This window comes from Sebastes umbrosus, chromosome 2 (assembly GCF_015220745.1).
Source record: "Sebastes umbrosus isolate fSebUmb1 chromosome 2, fSebUmb1.pri, whole genome shotgun sequence".
Classification (NCBI taxonomy): Eukaryota; Metazoa; Chordata; class Actinopteri; order Perciformes; family Sebastidae; genus Sebastes; species Sebastes umbrosus.
Genome location: NC_051270.1, coordinates 31,759,318 through 31,782,303, shown reverse-complemented (window position 1 = coordinate 31,782,303; position 22,986 = coordinate 31,759,318). Strand labels below are relative to the sequence as shown.

Below are 22,986 nucleotides of genomic sequence, written 5' to 3'. Positions count from 1 at the left end.
CTGTTTTTTTTTCACTTTGTAAAACAAAAACAAGGCTCCTGTTGTAGCTTAAATTTGAAGATAAAATACTGTATTTATTAGATCAAATAGATTAAACTTTATTGTCATTTGCACCGAGTAGGCTAAAGGTAGGCTACTGAGACAATGAAATGCAGTTTAGCATCTAACCAGAAGTGCAAACAGCAGTAAAGTACAGAGTAATGTAGGCTACGTATATATATTTACATTGGTAATGTAAATGATAAATAATAAGTAAGAGGTAGATATGAATCATGTGTACTAGTTACTGTAGGCAGTGCTGATATAAGTATGAATAAAAAATAAGTATAAGCATAATTGATTTTTTATAAGATTATTATTATTATTATTATTATTATTATTATTATTTGTATTTGTATTTGTATTTGTATTATTATTATATTTATTATTATTTTATTTTGTATCTTTCACAAATACTGTATAGATCAATTGTAAGCAAATCACCTTTTACTGGTGTTTGTCCTTAATCAGAAATGGACCTGAGTATTTACCTTCTAAAAACTACCTTATTATCAACTTTATCTAACTTTATTATCAACTTTATAACTGGCAGACTTGGTGTATTACCAACGTGTATAACTGTTTCTTCTGCCCTCACTGCACATTCACTTCCCCTACAAGTTGAAGACAGCAGTTGGCCTTTGAGATTTTTATTGGAAGCAATTGTGAACCACTGAAAACATGCAGTGAACTACGAAGTGATTACAAAGCAGAAAAAAAGATGGGCCTTTACCATAAACAAGAGTTACACCTATTGTAAAAACGAATTAGTACAGCAAAAAGGACACTGGATTCATAAAAACATAAATAACATTTTGGTCTTGTGACCACCCTTTTTTTTTTTAAAAAACAGTGTCTTGTTGGAGCCCTTTGTCACATTTCAGATCTACCAAAAAAGATTTCACCTCTAAACTTCTCACACAATTTCAAAATAATTGTTCAGGATTTTTCAATATTCACAAAAAACCTTAATAACAGAAAAGCCTACAAAATAAAACAAATGTGTGCAGCAGAACAATTAATCGCTTCCCCTCTCTCCCATTAATCATCTCATGACACCCCCAATCTGTGACTTGTAATATAGTAGTTTTACATTGTTGTATTGGTACTTTAATTATCTGAGTACTTGTTTTTCTTATTAATAGGTCTCATAAAAGGTAAAAAGTAGGATATTCCAAACAGTCTAACAGCTAATTACACATTCTACGACATAAGATATGTTTTGTTCAGTGGTAGAAAGTAACTAAGTACATTTACTCAAGTAAAGAGGTACTTGTACTTTACTTGAGTATTTCCATTTTCTGCTAATTTATACTTATACTCCACTTCATCTCAGAGGTAAATATTGTACTTTTTATTGCACTACATTTATTTTATACCTTTAGTTACTTTAATAATAATAAAAAATATAATCAACAAATAAATGATGTATTATATGGATAAAGATATTATTGTATTTATTGAACCCTTGGTGAAATTCACAATTATAAAATAAATATAAAATATATCAATTAAAAAATAAAGCCCCACATTTACCAGCTGCAACATTAAAGTGATGAACACACAAATGCATCAATAATTATAATACAATAATAGAATACATATTATTTTGTTTTGTTTGTTTGTTTGTTAGTTTATTGTTTATTTGTTTTGCACAATTTAAGACTATACAACATAACAAAAAATAAATGAATAATATACAGTACAGGAAGAGGCAAAAAACCCACTGGGCTTATCTGAAGCCTCCACTTAGAGAATTTTGAAACAGGCCATTCTGCAGAATGAGTACTTTTGGTACTTAAGTATATTTTGATGTTAATACTTTTGTACTTTTACTTTAGTAAAGTTGTGAATGATGTCTTTTACCTTTAACAGAGTATTTTTTTATGAATAATTCTTCCACCAGTGGTTTTATTATTGTTATAAATAGTCTAAACAGGCCTTTTTATAGAAATCCCTTGTTTTAAATTTCATTATTGTTGACTTTTTGTAGAAAATCTTATGTTCAACATTTTATTTTGGCCTATGTTTTTATTCTGTATTGTTTTTATTTTTATTATTACAATTATTCTTATTATTTTTTTGTTTTTATCTTGATGTTTGCACTATTTTAACTTATGTAAAGCACTTTGTAACTATGTTTGGAAAGGTGCTATACAAATAAAGTTTATTATTATTATAAACACGCCCTGTTCACTGTTCAGTTTTTCGCGAAATTACCTTTGAGCTCTATCGGCCACCGTAGCCTGAACAGAGCCACTCTCCAGACACAACAACAGAGGCTGCCGCTCCTCACAGTGAAACTCTGATCTTCCTCTCGGGTAGCAGGCTCCGGCTTCCTCCACAGCTCATCAGATGACAGTACATGTAGGCTGCGGACCTCACTGTTGACCTGATCAGTTTAATGCTACATCATGGAGTACCTGCTGTCGGTGAAGATAGGAGCTCTGATCGGTCTACTGCTGCTAACTCTGCTGTTTGGATTCATCCCTGCTCGAGTCAAATGGTTCAGAGACACCAACGGGACAGGTTAGTACACAGTCACATGATGTAGAAACAGATACAAGACACTTTTAACGTCATTAAGACAGCATATAACACTGTTGTAATCATGTCTCAAAGAAGAGGGGGCACTAAGTCAGCTCCTGTCTCAGATGAAAATGTGGATCAAAATAAAGGTTTTACTATAATTAGGATTACGTGTTGCTTTATTACACCGATGCCGAACTAAAAAGGGAAAGTCACTGATTCATTTCCAGTTTTCATCTTTGTTCTACGATCTGTTACTATTTGCAGAAACACACTTAAACCTTAAATTGCCAGAAGTTTTAGTGAAGTTTGGTGTAACGCTGCCGCCGCCTGAGATTAGACTGAATCACGTGTTTCAGCTATAGATAGTGCTGTAAAGGCAATTAGGTGCTGTTGATTTTGTCAACTGCGACTATAGAAACCATTAACGCACTGATAACAGAGTAGTAGCCAACTAAAGAGGTTAATAACAGACTGGGCTTCAATCATGTGTCATAATAAATCAAACTCAACCAACATTATGAGCAAAAAGTAACACTTCAGGAACTTATGTAAAGATTTTCTTGAAACAATTCCATATTGCTTGTGATGATCTGACACTGTGTGCTAATCCATGCACCATTACATTGTTATTGTCATTTATGTCAAATGTGTATAAGTTCACCACTACCATTAATAAACCCCCCTGGAGTCAGCTGATGGAGTCTGAACTGAAACCCCCTGGAGTCAGCTGACAGGATGGAGTCTGAACTGAAGCCCAAAGCCTTCTTGGCACATGGTCATATTTAATGTGATAACAGGCAGAACAGGGCTGTCTGGATGGTGAACTTTGGCTTTGTTAAGGAAGTGAGAGTATCATTTCTCTCCATTACACCCACATGTGTTTTAGTGCCCTGCTGAGTCTTCTGTTTTTTTACCTCTGTGCTTTCATAATCATGATGTGTCACATGATCTTACAACAGTTACTCTAACTCTGGAAGTGATTTCATGCATGTCTTAGGCGTACTATCAATCTTTCAGTTACATGTCAATTCAGTAATAATTATAAATATTTAACAAATTGATAACAAGTTAGAAAATGTGAAATGTCCCATTCATACACAGAAATAATCACGATTCACTGATAGGTTTTCTCCTGAGACACGCATAAGACAATTGGAAAAAATGCTTTGTTTACTCTGCCCTTAATGGGATTTCATCTGTAGTAATTGTACATTGTGTGTCAGTTCATGATGAAACTTCTCTTTCTCTTTCCATTTGCAGAAACCCACCGCACAGTTCTGAGTCTGATCAGCTGTTTCGCCGGTGGGGTTTTCCTGGCAGCATGTCTCCTCGACATCATTCCAGATTATCTGTCGGACATCAACGCTGAGCTGGGTGTTCGTAAGGTGGAGGTAAGGTACAAACTCAGGGTCTGGAAGAATCAATATATTATATACACTTGGGCTGAAACTAACAATTATTTTTATATTAAATCTATCTGTAAATATATATTTTCGAGTAATCTATCAATCATTTAGTCCATAAACTGTCAGAAAATAGTGAAAAATGCACACCTCAATTTCACAGAGCACAAATTGTCATCTTCACATTATTTCTTTTGTCCAACCGGCAGTCCAAAACCCCAAAAATATTCAATTCACAATGATGGAAAACAGAAATAAAGCAGCAAATCCTCACAATGCGAGAAGCTGGAACCAGATAATATTTGGTGTTTTTACTTGATGATTTACTTAAACAATTAATCAATTATCAAAAAAAACATTGCAGTTAATTTTCTGTCCATCAACTAATTGGTTATTTGACTAAATCGTACACACAGTGTTAGGGCTGTCAATGAATATTCTATGTGTGAAAAAAGAGACGTAACCACTTAAAAGATAGGTGAGTAGCCTACTCGCTCTCTTCCGAAGTTTGTACTTTTTAAACAGAAAACACACGTCTTATATTGTGATATTTACGGGAAATTACACACAATATAGCCAAGAGCAAGTAGGAAACTCTCAGCTCCCTGGCAATCTCCCTCCAGCCAACTCCATCAATCAGCTCTTCCTCGTCCGAAGTTCAGCTCAAAACAGCGCGTTTTGCAGCGCTGCATGCCTCAGTAGTTAGGACATGGTGTCATGGACATACATGCTTTAATGCGCAAAAATAGATTTTCGAATAGTTCGAACCTACGTGTTTTTTTAGAAAGAATATTGGAATGTCAGTTTTTGACAATTTTGACAGTCCTACACAGTGTAGAGATCTGTCCATGCATGTTAAGCATACTGTAGTCTATGTAGGAGTACTAAGTAAAAGGCGATGTATTTGTATTTGCTTTATTCTCTTAAAGATTAAAACAGTGATCAGTATTTATTCTTACACAAAATGAAATAACCAAAAGCCATAAATGTTTTAAATAAAGTAAGAACTGTTGTATTCTACAAGAATAAAACGGCTATTCCAGCTGTTTTTGATGTAGCACTATTAGATATCCTATCCTGGATGATTGAGGGACTGAGGGACTTTATAGACATACTGCTCTGTAATTTGTTTACAATCTTTGCTTCCTAATTCTGATCTAATTCTTGACTTTATCAAACTGAGCCTGCAGACTGATTAATTTCTCTCTGTCGGTCTTAACCAGACCGATTTCCCCCTTCCAGAGTTCATCATGGCTGCCGGCTTCTTCACGGTCCTCATTCTGGAGAGGATCGTCCTGAACTGTCGGGAGATGCGAGGGTCTCAGGAGGAGAGGGCGCCCCTGATAGCGGACAACAGAAACGGTCACGGACACGGACACGGCCATGGGACGAGCCCTGACCTGGAGGGCAGCGGCCACCACGTCCACGTTGACTTACAGGCTCACTCCCCCTTCCGCTCCTTCATGCTCTTCCTCACACTCTCGCTACACTCGGTTTTTGAGGGTCTCGCTATCGGCCTGCAGACCACGGAATCAAAGGTAAGAAGACATAAAGGGGTCCTGTGGAGTTTTCCTATAAACTAACAAATACACGTTTACATTCACCCAAATACATTCTGTGTATCGAGTGCATTTCCTTCCTCATAAAACATATGCAAAGCCGATTTCTTAAGTATTTTAAATCCAGCATTGTTGACATCCATGTTCACTAGCTTGCAGTTTTCTTCTTCCCTGCCTTTGTTGGCACTTTGCAGCATATCTTGATGTGTTACCACCAGCCTTAGATCAGTGGAATAATGTGACGGGGACCCATTCACAGCAAAACAGCTCCGTAGCGCTACTTAAGGTCTAAAACTCCAGAGGTTCCAGAGAATATACAGCATTTGTCATTTTCTCCACTTTCTCTAATTCTTATTTAAAGTTACCTCTCTGGTTCTTCAGGCTTTATTACATGTCATGCACTTTGTAAACATTTGTCTTAGAAAAGTGCAGCACACATAAAGTTGGTATCACAGTATTCTCATATAACCAGAAGAAAGCCAGGTTTCAGTTTACAGCTTCAGGACGCTTTGACGGGAAACTGTAATCTTGCGGTCATGAGAGTCAGATCTGCGTCTCCTGGTCACAAGACGAAGCCTAAGCAGTCTGAGCATATTATCAATTTTCCCTCAGGGCTTTTTCATCTACATGTAATTGTGCGTTTGTTATGTGTCTGTTCGGCTGGAAATTTACTTCACTACTTAGAAAAATAAACTTAAGACAGACAATAAAATATATATATATATATATATATTTGATTTAATTAGATTTATCCCTTCATCTTAAGATCTCATGTCCAAGGGGGACCTACTGTATGTACATAAATACATTTGTAACTGCATAATTGAAAATGACAACAAGATGCCAAAGAACAATAATATGACAATATATGTTAGAACAAAGGAAGAAATGATGAATTAGACCAGGCTGAGGTTGGGCCTGGGGTTGCTTTGTCCAACAAGCTACCAAAATGATTCACTGAGATTCAAAAATACAATGAACAAAATCTTATTTAATGAAAAGGATCAACTTATTATAACGTGCACAATATCATCAGGATAATCAACAGCGATCAAAAGAAAGTAGCAGCCAACAAAAAATACAGCGACCCACTCACTCTCTCTTCCCTCGCTCACCTAGTTGAACAACTGGTTATATTAACTATGAATGCCGCCCATATCCATGTGACCCAACTCACCCAACACATCACAATCACATAGTAATAAATGACAATATCACAAACACTAACCAATACCAATAATATAAACCATCACAAACCTTATTTACATTACTACAAAAGTCACTCCTTTCTGAATTCGTTCATGGCTCCTACAGACATCATTCAGGTAAAACAACTAGGATTAAAGACTGGGAATAAAAAACATATTCCTAAAAAGGCCCAAGTGTACCGTGCTGTGGGTCAAATGCAGGACAAGCATCCATTTAGTTGACCCGAGTCTTTCTGTATGAAAGGGGAGTCAGTTTATCGAGTAACTGCGGTGGGTTCATTTCTCACAGTGATGTGTTAGTGTCCTCAGGATGTGGTCGGTACACATTGGCATCACTCTTGGCTGTGGTTAGAGGTGCAAAAGAGTTTGGTGTTAATTTAATCAACAACATGAGCTGTGTGAGTTCATGTTAACTGCAGAAACTGAGGAAGTTGCCCATACACCACAGTGGGCTCCTTTTTGAATGTACTGATTCTTTTAAACACAGTCACTTATATTCAATAATCAGTTCCCCTCTGGAAGTGGGCGATATGGATACATCCTTTATTGCAGTATATCTAAGAATATGTTATTTTACATTTTGATACTGCTATATCTTATTATATCATACAATTTCTGGAAAATTAAATGACATCCATCCTTCCGTTTTCATCCGGTTATCAGTGGCCGGGTAGAGACGTCCCTCTCCCCAGCAGTTTTCCAGCTCTTCCTGGGGGACCCTGAGGTGTTCCCAGGCCAGGCGAGATATATAATCTCTCCAGAGTGTTCTGGGTCGACCCCGGGGCCTCTTACTAGTTTAGCATGCCTGGAAAACCTATAACGGGAGGCGTCCAGGAGGCATCCTGATCAGATGCCCGAGCCACCTCAACTGGCCCCTTTCCTAATATTACAAAACATATCAAACACACACTGTAGCTATCATGATACCAACAGTATAGCAAAAATCTCCAATTGTTGACATTTTGTTATTGTCTTGTGGTATATATTGTCATATTGCCCAATCCTATTTGCTCACTGAAATTCAACCCAGTCTTCATATACAAAATGATCCACCTTTACTGTTGTTTGTGTTTGTATAGAAGCTGTTAAAGGAGGTAGAAATAACCATAAAACCTCTCTGTTTCCTCCAGGTGTTAGAGATCTGCATCGCTATACTTGTCCACAAGAGCATCATAGTGTTCAGCCTGTCGGTGAAGCTGGTCCAGAGCGCCATTCGTCCGTTGTGGGTGGCTGCTTACATCGGTGTGTTCGCCATGATGTCGCCTATAGGCATCGCAATCGGCATCAGTGTGATGGAGGCTCAGCTAGCGGCCGGAGCGCTGATCCAGGCCATCCTGGAAGGGCTCGCCGCAGGGACGTTTATCTACATCACCTTTCTAGAGATCCTCCCGCATGAGCTCAACTCCCCCGGGCAGCAGCTCCTCAAGGTGCTCTTCATCCTGCTGGGCTTCAGCATCATGGCCGCTCTGACGTTTCTGGGCTGAGGCTGAGACCAGTCGTCGTCTCAGTTGTCAAAATGCGACCTGGACGCTTTGTGGCCGCTACTGCAGCTCACACAAACTTGACTTTTGTACAAAAAGACAAAGGTTGCGTTCCGAATCGCATACTTTTTCTTTTTACTTTAAGTACGTACTGAGCTGTCCTCACAAAGTACGTACTGTTGCATGCAGTATGCATACAATTGGGACATACTACTTCATCATAACATTGCGCCTTGAGCTTTGACCCTCTGTGCAGAGGATTGTGGGTCAGAATAGCCAGAAAAGCATGCTGGCTTGCATACTGCAAAATATGACTGGATGCAGTAGGACATCCTGGTATTTTGTATTATGTATTGGGAGATAGTAATGATTTTTTGTTCATACTAAATAGTACGTTAGTATGGGTATTAGAACACACAGAAACAGTCCTCAATAGAAAAGAGGAAGTAGGTTTCACTGCTGCACTGTTACACCCAACTGTGGAGTTTTTAATGTCAGAGGGAACATGACAACAGATGTGTTTTATTGCTTTCAATATACTTTAAAGGAGGAGTCCGGACGGTTTATGTATATATAATTTCTTTTTAAGAGGATTTTATGTGAAGAGGAACCACTCACTGCAATGATAACCTTATTGAAAGACTGAGAGACGCACAGGGGAAAGAAGAGTCCCCTCATTTATCACTAGCCTTGTTTTGAAACATGCTTTGGACCTGCAAACAAAAGCAGAGCCTCTGACCTTTGACATTATTGAGGAAACCACTGTAAACAAAGGGCCGTGCTGTATGTATAATCAATTCAATCATGTCAGTGTATCAGCACCACCAGATCTTGTTTACATTTTATTTTAAACTAATTCAAACGGCAAGCTTCCTCATTCCAAAAAGCACTGTTTGAAGTGTTTCATACAGTACGTTCTTTTACTGCACGCTCAGCTGGATGGTTGACATTAGTAACTTATTATTAATGGTAAATACTGGTATTTTAGTGCAATGCTTTTAGATGTAGTTTCCAGCATTAGGCTGCTTTTACTTCTCATTACAAGCTGGAATATCAACATTTCACACATTTGTCCAGTAAACTAGTGTAAATATAAAACTGACTTCCTGATGCCTTAAGACGTTGTATGCAAAAAACAAGAGAAAGGAGTGGCAATGATGACAAAATATGTGGGATTTCTTTTGATACTGTTTGCACTTTTCCAATAACGAATCAATGATTACCTCCACAAATGAGCGAGGCTAATTGCCTTTTAACAACCTACTATTTAAACAAGCTTAAACAAGCCTGTTATTTACATTATGTTGACCTTTGTCCCACTTTAGTCCAGTCTCTTCCAGCCACAAAATGCTGCTTTATTAAAACACTTTCTCCATGTGGTCTAGTTTTAGTTCTCTGTTTGGATTGTAGACAAATAAAGAAGCTTTAAATATCAGCACAAAGAGAAGTACAAGATAAAGAATTAATTCTGCAAACTGACACTTTATAATATTTTACTCGTGCACATACTTGTATTTGTGCAGCACATTGGGTTCATTCATTCAGCCAGTCAACAAGTATGTAAAGTCCATGTAGCTGTAAAATGTCTCTGTTTAGTCACAATTCATGTGACTAAATGTGACGCAATTCATTCATGTGATGGTCACATGGTAGAACAAATAACAGGAAGTTGGAAGGTACAGCTGGTTGGTTGTCAAGATAAATGTCAGTGTTTTGTCATTTAAAAGGAATGCCTCTGTTTTCACTTTGGTGTTGTTAATGTGCTTTCTGTCAGAATACCAACTGGTGCATTATAATGTGTAAAAAAATAATTTGTTTGTACGGTACAAAAACATCAACTGTCTTTTGCAAGTAGACCTTCATATATTGTTTGTGCCTTATGACTGTTGATCTCTTGAGAGAGACGACTTTGTTATCTATTATGTAAACTTGATCACAGTAAAGATGAAAAAGGAGTTTTCTGCCTTCTTGATTGTTGCGTGCAAAAGTTGTTTAATGTAGACATTCTTTAGATATAACTTCAGTTTACTCAAATTACTCTTTCAGGGATAATATTTGTATATTTAAAGTAAATGCTAAACAAATATGTATTGTATAATAAACATACTGTATATTAATCGGTGTCTAAGTGATATTAGGTAATCTGAATATACAGAAAGTACATTTAATTTTTTTTGTTGCACAATTTAAGAATACACAAACAGAACGAAAATAACATATTATACAGTGCAGGAAGAGGCAGGAAACCCACTGGACTTATTTGAAGCCTCCACCTAAATAATGTTACAATTTCACAATGTTATAGAGAACACATTATTAATATAAAATAACTTTGATTCACTTAATTACAGATTAATGGTGTCCCTAAATAGCAGTTAACTGTAATTAAGTGTAGTCAAGTACATGTTATATAGAGTACATTAAGTGTAGTATTAGTATGTCAGAAACAGCAGACTTTAGATACATTTATCATGAATGTAAATGTACTCTAACACGTAGGACAGTGTGTTAATCATTGGGGATAAAATGTGGTGTGATCCTCCTTTATGTGTTGGTGCCATGAGCCTATTGTTAGTATAGAGCACAATTTAATACCATATTTTAGTGTCTCTTCTTCTACTTCTAATCCAAAGAAATCTTGAATTAAATTACAGTATTACCTGAATGTTTCTGATGAGGGCAGATTGATGCAGATTACTGGAGCCACTAGGTGGAAGTGTAGATCCTCTGATTGATAGCCTCCCATCATAAGGACCGTCTTTCACAGTGGCACGATTAAAGGACGGGAACTTTAGGAATGTCTTTGCCACAGCCGGAGTATGACAGACAGACAGGGACAGTTCAATGATTTAAAGGACCAGTGTGTAGGATTTCGGGGGATCTATTGGCAGAAATGGAATATAATATTCAGAACTATGTTTCATTAGTGTATAATCAACTGAAAATAAGAATCATTGTGTTTTCCTTAGCTTAGAATGAGCTCTTCATATCTACATAGGGAGCGGGTCCTCTTCACGGAGTCCACCATGTTGCTCCGCCATGTTTTTACAGTAGCCCAGAGATATAAACTGGGAAAAAAAAATTTGGAAACTTGTGTTTGGTGGATTATTTCTCTGTTGTTACAATGCTAATGGTCATTGTATTTTACATAGTTGGAAAGCCTGTTTATTTACCTTCACAATGTTGTCCAACTTGTAAGGATCATGCATTTGTGGGATGAGCAGCACAGCTGATTATGCGGTTAGCGCCCAAGAAAAAGTTGCCAAAATGCTCTGCCAATGGTAAACAGTGTATATATAGAGAGTGAGAGAGAGCCTTTCGCATTTTTATGTTACCTCACGGCCACCAGAGGTTCTCCTACACGCTTGGAAAGGGAGGGTAAGCAGAGGGTTATAGAGTTGGTTCCAATCTGCAGCCTCACTGCTAGATGCCACTAAATCCTACATACTGGTCCTTTAATTAGGCTTACAGTGATCAAAAAGTCCAAACGACAGTGTGTCCAGCAGACAGGTAACAGACCGACAACAAGGACCTGCACAGCAATGATGAACTGGTTTATATGGACTGTGGCTGCCGAGTGATGAGGTTCAGGTGAAGAGGTGGGCGATGAAGGCCAGGCAGAGCTAATGAGGGAAATGACAACAGGTGTGCAGAGGTCTGGTGAGTGACAGGTGAAACTAATCAAGGAGGCGGGAAACACACACAAGGGCAGGAACTGAAATGACAGGAGAAGTCTTTCAAAATAAAACAGGAAACTATGAATACATGACAGGAAACAGAGAAAACATAACCTTAAAGCAGAGCAGATCATGACAATATTTAATTGATGCATGTTTTGGATTACTAATAAGACAATTTTAGAAGGTTTTGTAAGTTTTAAAAGCCCTTTGGCCTCCTCGCTTAATTTGCTCTTTTCACAGGAGATGTTTTGTCATGTCACAGTGGGAAAAGCAGAGGTGTAACTGATAAAGGTAATGACGAGCGACTTGGCTTACTGGGACACTTGGAGCCATCGTTAAAGTTCTTAGTGACACCTGTGCTTTCCCCACTATTAGACAAGTCAAAATGTCTGCTGTGAAAAACGCTGTGTGAAACAGCCCTGTGATTTTAAGTCCTTGTTTATGGAGGACGGAACCTGCCAAAATCAAAAATAAATGAATAAATGACTCAATAAATAAAAAAATAAATGTGCCATTAATTGTAGCAAAAAATAATATTAAAAATAAATGTAGCCATTTATTAGTTGATAAAATTGGACATAAATTGATATTTCTGTTGTAATTTGCTTCTTTATTTATTTATCTTTGTATTAATTCCCTTATTTATTTACTCATCTGTTTAATTTCCCCTTTTATACATTTCCATTCATTTTAAAATTTATTTCTTTATTTTTGCATTTATTTTTTTATTTTTTTACTTTTTAAAAAATAATACAAATAAATATATACATAAAAATGGAAAATGAAACAGAAAATTAAATAAATAAGGGAATTAATACAAAGACAGATAAATAAAGAAGCAAATTAGAACAGAAATATCAATTTATATCCCATTTTATCATGTGTATGGCTACATTTATTTTTAATATTACTTTTGCTACATTTAATGACATTTATTCATTTATTTTTTATTATGGTATGTTCCGTCCTCTATACTTGTCCTCAGACGTGAAACAGGCTAACACTAAAGTGGAAAAATTCAGCAGCACAGGTGTAATAATCAAGTAATTTAATTTTACTGACAAAGTGGTTTAGATCTGTAGATCTGTTTCAACCTGAATGCTCATCAATCATCTGATGAATAAACAATATTTGCTGCACTAATAAAGAACTTTCACCTCTGAAAACCTTCAAATTATAGATCACATGCAAAACAGTCTGTTTCATAATGTGGAGGAAATATTACTGTATGTATTAGTATTCATGCAGGTCTATTTGTTGGCTTGCAGGGTGACATAACTGGCAGGAATTCCTTCACATCAAAGAACTGTATAGCAGAGACTTGTCCAGCCACATGGAGGCCTTGTTAACCCCTGTTAGTGTTGGTGAGGGAAGAGGAGGTTATTCATGAGCGTCCACTAATGAGAGGAACAACGGCAGCGTACAGTAAGTCTGCCAGCTCTGGATGACAGAGGCCTCAGTGTGTGGAGGAGGGAGACCAAGCAGAGCCTCCAGCTTCAGTGTGGGATGGACGTTTCCTATGTTCACCCACAGCTCATTAACCTCCTCTATCAGCTCAGCGATGGCACTCAACTGTATTATTCTCCCCTTTTGCTCTCTCAAACATGATGCAGATTACGTCCTATAAACCTACACAAGCTCTGCTTTTTCATGGCATGCTTTATTGTCGGGTTGCACAATGTCAAGAGGGAAGAAAAGAAATGTGCAAACCATGCATGGTTGATCATTTAAAACGTTTCAGTTATGTAACCAATTATTTGATAAATGCACAATTCAGTTCAGTTCTTAGTATATTATAGTATAACCATATCTCTTAAACACTTGAGAGGCCTTAAAAAGGTTAAAGGATTTTTTTGTAATTTTGGGAAATCCGTTTATTCACTTTCTTGCAGAGTTAGATGAGAAAATTGATACCATCAATCTCATCCAACTCTCTGCAAAAGAGTGTATATATGTATAATCTGCAAGTGAAGCAAAAATATTATTCATATTATTCACTGCTGTAAGTAACAAAGATGGAGGCAATGAAGGTGGAAATATACAACCTACATGACAAATCATAAATCTCCAAATTATGAAAGCAAACATGATTCAATTGTTAAATACTATAATTAATGACTGGCACTAGAAGAGAGGCAAGTTGTCTGATGTTGAGCAATCATGGATAAATAATCTATAATCTGGGTCCCAAAACAAGCGGTTCCCTCTGATGAGGATTTCAAAGAATGTGCAGAGAGGAATGTGTAATGTGAAGCTGAAAGTGTGAGAGCTTCACAGGTGGTCGTCTCTCTCATATGATATATTCACAGAGTATCGAGCTCAAATCCCACCTTTCATGTCACATGTTCTGCAGTTAAATATCCAGTCAACATGATGTGAGGTAAATGAAGAAATGAAGAACATAAAAATTCACATCAACACTTTTAATTATGTATCTTCTCATTCTTTAGTTTCTCTTTGAGATGCAGTTATATTTGCTTATGTTTCAAAATAAAATTGTGTGACCAAAATGACCATCAGCCCAGAGTATGGTGGCCCAGAGGTGCAAAACACAACAACAAAATAGTTGTTTGTGTGTATGTGTTTGCTAAAATGTTGTGTTTTCTATTTATTGCTCATTTGTTTTCTCTAATTTTGTTGTGTTTTTAAAAATGCCATTTTATTTTATTTTTTTGTTGCCGTGTTTTCTGCTTTGGTCATTTGTTAAGGATTTTTCTGATTTTTTTTTATACCTAAATTAATAAGTTTAGTGTTTTTTCTGCAGTGTCTTATTTTTTTTTAGCTACAGTGTGTAGGATTTGGCGTCATCTAGTGGTGTGGTTGCAGATTGCAACCAACTGAGTACCCCTCCGCTCACTCCTCCCTTTCTAAGACTGCGGTAACGTGAGCCGCCTTGCTCAGAGGCCATCTTTACCATAGTAACACTACTACGTCAGACGGCGGCTGTTTTGCACTCTGCGGCTCACGGTACCACAATTTCACAAGCGCGCCAGAGAACTATGGTGGCCTTCAGGTAACGTAAAAAGAGCCAGTGTTTGGTTTGTCCGTTCTGGGCTACTGTAGAACATGGCAGACTCCTTGAAGAGGACCCTCTTCCTATGTAGATATGAAGCGCTTTATCCAAGCTAACGAAAACACAACGATTCATAGTTTCAGGTTATTATACACTAATGAAAACATAGTTATGAATATTATATTCCATTTCTGCTAATAGATCCCCTGAAATGTGAAACACTGGTCCTTTAATGTGTTTTGTCCTGCACCTCTCAGGACCCCTGTAGCACCAGAGTGATGGTCCAGACCCGCCTGCCTCTCCTCCTCCATCCCAGCTCCACCTTCACTCTGCACTTTACATCATGTAGATTAGCCCCTCATTGTAATCCACGGTGTCATTGTAATCCTACTTTGAGTGACATTTTCAATAACTCCTCCCCTCCTGATCCTCTCTCCTCTTGTTGTCTCCTCTGCCAGTCCGTCTACTCCTCTCATCCCGTCTGCTTCAAGGTAAGGCTGCTCTGCTCTTTAGTTATAATAACCCTCACATAGATCAGGAAATACACATGAATGATGAGCACTATGAGGATATTATTGGTATTATTTAGTGTGATGATTCAATAAAACAAAACCAGATACTTGTTTTCATTGGATGTTGAATGACAGATAACTTACACCAAGATTTTACATGTAATTGGTTGCACGTCTGGCATTCTAAGTGGCGGATTAACACACTCACAGAGGAGCTACAGGGCATCTGTGACTTTAAATCAACATCAGTATTCGGCTTTATGAGATACTAAATTAACATTATTTGGCCAAATATGTGTTTTGTTTGTTGTTGTTTTGATTGGTTTGGATGAGTTTGCTTGATAAGTAATACTGTGTACTTTCAATGTACCAGTCAATGATTTTAGATATACTGAGTGCAGTCCCAGTTTGTGTCTCTCATTACCTTTACATTCAAGTCACAGAGGTAAGCATTTGATTTTACAAAAAATAAATACCTAGTGATCACTGAAAACCCCAAATGGTTGTTTTATAACACTAACGTCTGTACTGAAGGTATTTCCAAAATGCCCAAAGTCTCTTCTAACAACCTGGATGTAAAAATATTATTTTTTTTCACAATAAAAAATATTAAGTTGCACCTCTGTTTCCTAATCCAAACAAAGATGGGAGCCAGAAATGGCATGTCTTCTTGCTCAATTTGTACATAATCTGTGCATAACATTATTTTGTGTTTTATAAAAAGAGTCATAACCTTGAGAAACGAGTCAAAAATATTTTCAAAATATTTTTTCTTCTGGACAGCAGCACGTTTTATTTAACAATCTTCTGGGAGTTTCAAATATCACCAGACATTTATTTAGCAAAATATTCCAATGTAATGGTAACAGGCTACATGTGTAACAAACTGGGGCTAGATTGGGTAATACAGTTTTATGGGAGAGTAGTGGTCAGTAGATATCTGCTGTATTATGTCAGTCTTACTTAAGAGGATGTCTGCTCCACTGCTAAGAAAAAACCCTATGACACCACCTGTGTATCATTTATGTATATTTTGTATTATATAAATAACTGAATTAATGCATTTCTGATCCCATGGCCTCTTCTTAACAAACTCTAATATGAACAAACTGAATGTCTGGACTGTGTTTGTGCCGATTCTTCTTTCTTCACAGTGTTAGTGAAGCTGCTTTGAGACGCTGCAACCATGGCTGCTGTAAGTTTCACTACTCTGCACCAAATCAAGAGCACTTGAGTGTCTCTTTGTCTGTGTTTAAGCCAGTTTGTCAGTGTCTGGCCTCACTTCACTTCAGTGCTTTGGTGCTCCTGGGTTAAAAGCATCAGCTGTTGGAGGTTTGACTGTCAGCGCATGATGTTATTGTGCCAGTAGATGCTGGCTCTGGGATGGACCCTTAAGCTGTTTTTAAGAAGTGGCTTTAGAAGTCCTTTCTGTAATCATGTGAAGCAGATTAACGAGCCGGGCACTGGTGTGCATCGTTTGGGGGTCTGCTCCGGCTCACATTGGGTCATTGTAATGAGCTGCCATTGAAGTATTCAGTCAGGAAATCTAAAAAAAACTGCAACTATGAGGCTTAAAACAGTGATGTTAAAGACAAACATAAAGGAGGATTTCAACCAAATTGGTTTGTTAGTGAAAGGCAATGACTGATAATAACCTGCATATGATCTTTTCTTTTCTTTTTCACATTCATCTTTATGCAGACTGGATCTTTCCGTATGGTATCAGAGGATGAGCAGGCCATGAGGTCTAAGCTGGAGCATTTGACAGTGAAGGATCATGGGCCGGTGTTTGGGCCGTGCCACAAACTGCCTGGACACACCGTGCAAAAGGTAAAAAATATATATATATATATAAAGATAATTTCAAATCAGAAGCCAAGTCCACATTGTTCATTTTTGTCCCTGCAGGCCCCAACGTTTGTCTGATGTGTTTTTCGTTTGTCCTCCAGGCGAAGGATGAGCTGAGTGAGACGGAGGAGAGCCGGGCGTCGTCACTGAAGGACCTGCGGGCCGTGATGAAGGAGAGAGCAGCGGAGGGAGACGACCTGGCCAAGCTGGTGCTGGAGCGCTTCGGTGACAAACCGGACTCTCTGCTGCTGCGCTTCCTCAGAGCTCGCAAGTTTGAGGTTGTCAGAGCCCACGAGCTCATGAAGGGTCAGTAGTTAGTATACTGTTTCATTTCTATTGCAAGCTGAGATATCAAAAGTGATTTTTTTTTTCTTTGTTTCAGTTTCTGCAGACATTTTCCAATAGCTTCAGTAATTGAGGGCGAGAGCTCTTTTGTGCTCCCGGTTTGCACGAATCCTGTCCTCCACTGAGACAGGGCGGCATGTGTTCATTAATTGGATGCTTCTGAGTCTTCCCTGACAAAGCCCTCCTTTGTGTCCAAATAGGACAGCAAGTTTACTTTACTTGTGAACCCACAGTGTTCTCCTGGGAACTCCACAGCGCATGCACTGATTGTGTCGGTCTGGGAGATGAGATTAAAAAGTAGAGTGGTTTGACACTTCTACAGTATGAGAAGATAACATGCTTATGACTTGCTTATTGTTTGTGTGCTTAGGACTCATTGTAAAACTGTATTTGTGATTGTACAAACAGAAACTCACAAACAGACTAAATGAATTTGCAATTATGCAAAGTTTAACCTTCAATCAGCAAACTTTCAGACAAATAACCTGCATGTAAAACTCCCATCACCCCGAATTTATAATCTAAGCTTTAGTCTAATACTCTAAACTAGAGCTGGGCGATATGGTCATAATCTTCTATCACCATATACTGTAGGTGATTTCATATCTCAATAATAACAATGTATATCACGATATAGCACGTTTTCTGGTAGTTCAATATATAAATAGACTATATGAAATAACCACATGGTAAAGCCTATTTCTGTATATTCCTATGTGAATTAATTACTTGACAAATGAAAAGTATTTTCTCATTTAATTAAGAACTTATGTGCAAAATGACCATAACAGTGGCATGTGAAATTATAGTGAAATTAAATAATAAATATTTAGTTTGTTTTCCTACGAATATCCAGCAACACGTGTCAATTTCCGCTCGTTACATGCATACAGTCTTTTTAAAATAAACTTCCAGAAACAACTTGGTTAGGTTTAGGCAACAAAACTACTTAGTAAGGTTTAGGAAAAGATCGTGGTTTGGCTTAAAATAACACTGGAAGTGGCGTTACCTAAGTACGTAAGTTACGTGACAAATAAATGAACGTTGACTTCTGGTTTCACACGGGATACGACGCCGGTCTCCTGGGTGAAAGTCCATTAAATTTAACAATTTAAGTGGATTACATACGAATTGATTTTGTGGGATACACACGAATTACAGTGCATTACTTGTAGTAGGTATAGCTATGAACAGTGTATGAGAACAGTCAGACTGTTTACATGCATGCACACAAATACAGAGTAATCCAATTAAGACAAGAGTTTGGTCCGATTTTCTGAGAAATTTTAGTTATTATGTGCTATTACTAATTTAGACAGCATAATTGTGTATCATGATATCTCGATGTATGATTTTCTGATGGTACGATTCCATTGAAAGACGATATATTATCATGTAAGGGATAATGTACAGCGAGCCGGTCATTGTTGTGAAAGAATCCCCGACATGGCGGTGCAGCATCGCCCTGAAGGGGATTCTTTCAGAAATTACAGACTGCAGAATGCCGTGATTGACCAATCAGAATCGAGTATTCAACACAGCCGTGTAATAAATTTAATTATCGTCCAGCCCTACTGTAAACCTACTTTACTGCTGTAAATGTAAACTGTAACCACAGACTCTACCTGAATCTCTAGCTCAAAAATAATCCAGAATTCACTTGGCCAGGGCCAACAAACATAGTTTTAGTTTGTTTGTTTTTTGTCTTTCTATTTCTGTGAGAATATTTGGTCCCCACAAAGGCATGAGAACAAAAAACACACACGCACACACACATTCATGAATGTAGAGAAGCAGGACTTGTTAGTGTGAGAGGGGAATGTGATGTGAACGTGAACTTGTTTCGTGGGGTTAATTGCTGCTTATGAGTAAAACACTGAACACACGTACAATACACACACTCTGGGTTAATTGGTGCCTCGGTATGAAGAGGCTTACAGCAGCACTGTAGATACACAGTGGTGTCATTGTGTTTGGCACATCAACAACCTGCACCGAACACTCATACTGTACACAAAGAGTTTGTGACCCATTAATGCCTGATAAGAGAATGCAGCTCATCTTTTAGTTGTGATGTGTGTGTGTGTGTGTGTTGGGTGTCCTCTAGGTTATGTGCGCTTCAGGAAGGAGTATCCCGAGCTGTTCGAGAACCTGACGCCGGAGGCGGTCCGCAGCACCATTGAGGCGGGTTACCCTGTGGTTCTGCCCAGCAGGGACAAGTACGGCCGCGTAGTGCTGCTCTTCAACATCGAGAACTGGGACCTGGAGGAGATCACATTCGATGAGGTAGAGCCGTAAAGCAACGTCAAAGAGCACAGCTGCAAATTACTCAGTATTTGTTAATAAAGTAAGTCTTTGTGTGTCAAAGATCTTAAGAGCGTACTGTGTGATCCTGGAGAAGCTGCTGGAGAATGAAGAAACCCAGATTAACGGCTTTGTCCTGATTGAGAATTTCAAGGGCTTCACCATGCAGCACGCCTCGGGAATAAAGCCGGCTGAGCTCAAGAAGATGGTGGACATGCTGCAGGTCAGAATCATAGACTGGATATACGATACGATACGATACGATACAACTTTATTGTCAGTTTGCATATAAAGATGGACGACTTGACAGCTCCCCAAAAGTGAAGCCAAAACATCTTGATCGCCCCCTGGTGGCTGGCTGCAGTATAGCTCATAAATCCCAGCCCCTCCATGTTAGTGGATGGGACATGGGACAAAATAAAAAGTGAAAGTGCACATCTAATACATTTTGGGTAGTTCTTATCACGCTGGTGTATGTTCAAGTGTTAATTTTTCTTATAAGTTTGGTTTTAATTAGTTAAATGATGCTATAAAAAGGGGGTGAGACGTCATGATTGACAGCTGCTCTGAGTGAAGTAGTCGCAGCTGGAGGCTCGGGAATTGTACGAGAGGAGATGTAACTTTATCTTTCCTTAACCGTCACGAGTCTGTGTAATAGAATACATCAAAAATGTAGATATAGAGATATTCTGGTTAGTTGTTGTGTCTTTCTAACGAAACAGCTACTGTGGCTGCTACGTTAGCTCGGCAGAGTGTGTAGGCGGGACCTCGATACCGCGGCTCCACCACTACTACTACTACTACTACCACTACTGTGCAGACTCTGGTTCCAAATGATGTCAAAACCTCAAGATGGCAGCTCCAATATCCGGGATATTTTGGCTTCACTTTTGTACAGTAGGAGAAAGTGGAGACACGTTGCCCATCTATATACTGGATATACACTCTATGGTCAGAACAGACTCGAACAGGAAAAGATGAGAATTTCTTGATGAGCAACCTCAGAATTGGTTTTCCAAATCGTTTGTGTGTTTTTGTGCAGGACTCTTTCCCTGCCCGTTTCAAGGCGGTCCACGTTACCCACCAGCCCTGGTACTTCACCACCACGTACAACGTGGTCAAACCGTTCATGAAGAGCAAGCTGCTGGAGAGGGTAACGATGGAGGACTATCAACCCTTTAATCCAAACATTCACTTTTGTCATTCAATTTGCATCTCCTCTGAATAATCTCCATAACTTCCCCCAGGTCTTTGTTCACGGTGACGAGCTGAACAATTACATCAAAGAATTCGACGCAGACATCCTTCCGTCAGATTTTGATGGGAAAGCCTCCGTCACAGACTGCCAGGCCATCGCCACCAAGCTTTTTGGCTCTGAAGACACCGCTCTCTGAAAGAACCTCCCATTTCAAACCCAAGAGTTATAGTGTCCTTCGCCCCTAGATGCTTCTTTTGTGATCAGATCAGGTCTATTGTGAAGCTAGGTTGACATTTTTGTATTATTATTCAGGCAGTTCCTACGTTGGCAAAAAGAAGTATCTAGAGTTAGGAGCAGGGGATGGTTTACAAATGAGTATGGTGATATAAATGGGAAAGAAAAAGGATGTTTAGATGTTAAAGAGAGAATTATTGATGGTAAATATTTGTTGTTTTACAGCGCTGACAGTCATTATTACTTTACAAGCAGAGGGAAAACCAGAGAGTTGATAATGTGAGTCAGTTTGGTTTGAATTATTCGCCTTAAGAATGAATTTCACATCACACAGAGCAGCCTTAAGCCTCCGATCCTGTCAGTGGAATGAGAACAGAAGTGTCTCACAGTCTCAGGGGTTTAGAACGATATGAAGAGGGATCATGATAATGGATTAATGGATACGCCTGCATTTGATGATTGTTTCAGGAGCAGCAGCCTCCTGATGCGGTGCCACATAGAAACAGTTCTTTGTCTCAACAGCCTTGTTGAAGTTGTGACTCTCAGATGCCTGATGTACCACAAACATCCAGTCTGCTATTTGAACTGGATTGGGAAACTTTCAATTAAATTGAGCTTTTTGTGCCTGTAGTTTTATATGAATTGTCTTTTTTTATCATTTGCCTTCCTGTTATTTCACTTAACCTGATGGGTGTTTCAGAATGCAAGATTAAGAAGTTAAACTATGAAATCAAGTTTATTTTCAGCTAATTCTGTTTCATAAAGGAGATTTAAAAGGGTCTGATTTAAGTTACCATGGAAACCTATCCCTCCAGACCAGTGGTGGAAGAAGCACTCAGATATTTTATCTTTTTATTTATACTTTTACTTAATACTCTTGTTTCAAGCAAGCATTATTTATATAGCAGATTTTGTTCCAGGTGGAAGCACAATGTGCTACATGTAAAAGTCCTACATTCAAAATCTAAGCATAAATACAAAAGTATAAGCATCGAATAGTATACTTAAAGTACCAAAAGTAAAAGTATTGCAGAATGGCCCATTTCAGAATAATGTGTATTATTTAAATGGATTATAATCAATAGTAGATCAATGCATGTATCACTTTGAAGTTGCAGCTGGTAAAGGTGGAGCTGATTTTAATTACTTTATATCCCGCTGTGTAGCTTAATCTATAATAATTATCATATTTGATTTGTTGATAATGTTTTGTAATAATAATCTGTAAAGTAACTGGTAACTAAATTTATCACATAAGTGTAGTTGAGTAAAAAGAAGAATATTCGCCACTGAAATGTGGAGTAGAAGTATAAAGTGGCAGAAAATGGAAATACAGTGTAAAGTATTTGAGTAAATATACTTACTTACCTTCCACCACTGCTCAAGACTTCCATGTGGTCCTGTTCAGGCGGTGTTACAGTCAACCTGGCGGACTGAAACACAGCGTTTAAGTTCCACCCTGAAGGTTGCTTTTACAATCTGCACTGTGAACATGAGTCAGTTTGCACTTCATGTCAAATATTCCACATAAAATTAAGAAACAAGTTAAACTCATGGCTGTAACCTCAAAGTAAGTAACATTAACCATTTGTTCCTCTTTAAATGTCACTTACATAAAATTAAAGAAACA

At 38.1% G+C, this 22,986-nt stretch overlaps 2 protein-coding genes and 1 long non-coding RNA gene across 5 annotated transcripts; 2 read left to right on the top strand and 1 right to left on the bottom strand.

The window, feature by feature from the left end:
• The first annotated feature begins 2,273 nt into the window (after window positions 1-2,273).
• Window positions 2,274-10,178, top strand: slc39a1 (solute carrier family 39 member 1). Its single transcript, XM_037752998.1, has 4 exons — window positions 2,274-2,568; window positions 3,832-3,962; window positions 5,198-5,512; window positions 7,872-10,178. Exons 1-4 carry the CDS (start codon window positions 2,454-2,456, stop codon window positions 8,223-8,225), a joined length of 915 nt encoding a protein of 304 aa, XP_037608926.1. The 5' UTR covers window positions 2,274-2,453; the 3' UTR covers window positions 8,226-10,178.
• Window positions 10,179-10,201: 23 nt separating this feature from the next.
• On the bottom strand, window positions 10,202-11,835 carry LOC119478337. Of its 2 annotated transcripts, none has more exons than XR_005204429.1 (3): window positions 11,558-11,835; window positions 10,883-11,103; window positions 10,202-10,495 (listed from the first exon to the last, which is right to left on the bottom strand). It is a non-coding gene; the product is annotated as an uncharacterized LOC119478337 (long non-coding RNA). The 2 variants fall into 2 exon arrangements; XR_005204428.1 differs by lacking the exon at window positions 11,558-11,835 and adding an exon at window positions 11,217-11,277.
• Window positions 11,836-13,143: 1,308 nt separating this feature from the next.
• Window positions 13,144-21,992, top strand: LOC119500784 (retinaldehyde-binding protein 1-like). Of its 2 annotated transcripts, none has more exons than XM_037790723.1 (8): window positions 13,144-13,327; window positions 16,582-16,622; window positions 17,129-17,257; window positions 17,377-17,581; window positions 19,728-19,906; window positions 19,989-20,147; window positions 20,967-21,077; window positions 21,172-21,992. In XM_037790723.1, the coding sequence occupies exons 2-8, from the start codon at window positions 16,614-16,616 to the stop codon at window positions 21,316-21,318; spliced, it is 939 nt and encodes a 312-aa protein (XP_037646651.1). In that variant the 5' UTR covers window positions 13,144-13,327; window positions 16,582-16,613; the 3' UTR covers window positions 21,319-21,992. The 2 variants fall into 2 exon arrangements, with proteins under 2 accessions (XP_037646651.1, XP_037646643.1); XM_037790715.1 differs by lacking the exon at window positions 13,144-13,327 and adding an exon at window positions 15,254-15,406.
• Window positions 21,993-22,986: the final 994 nt, after the last annotated feature.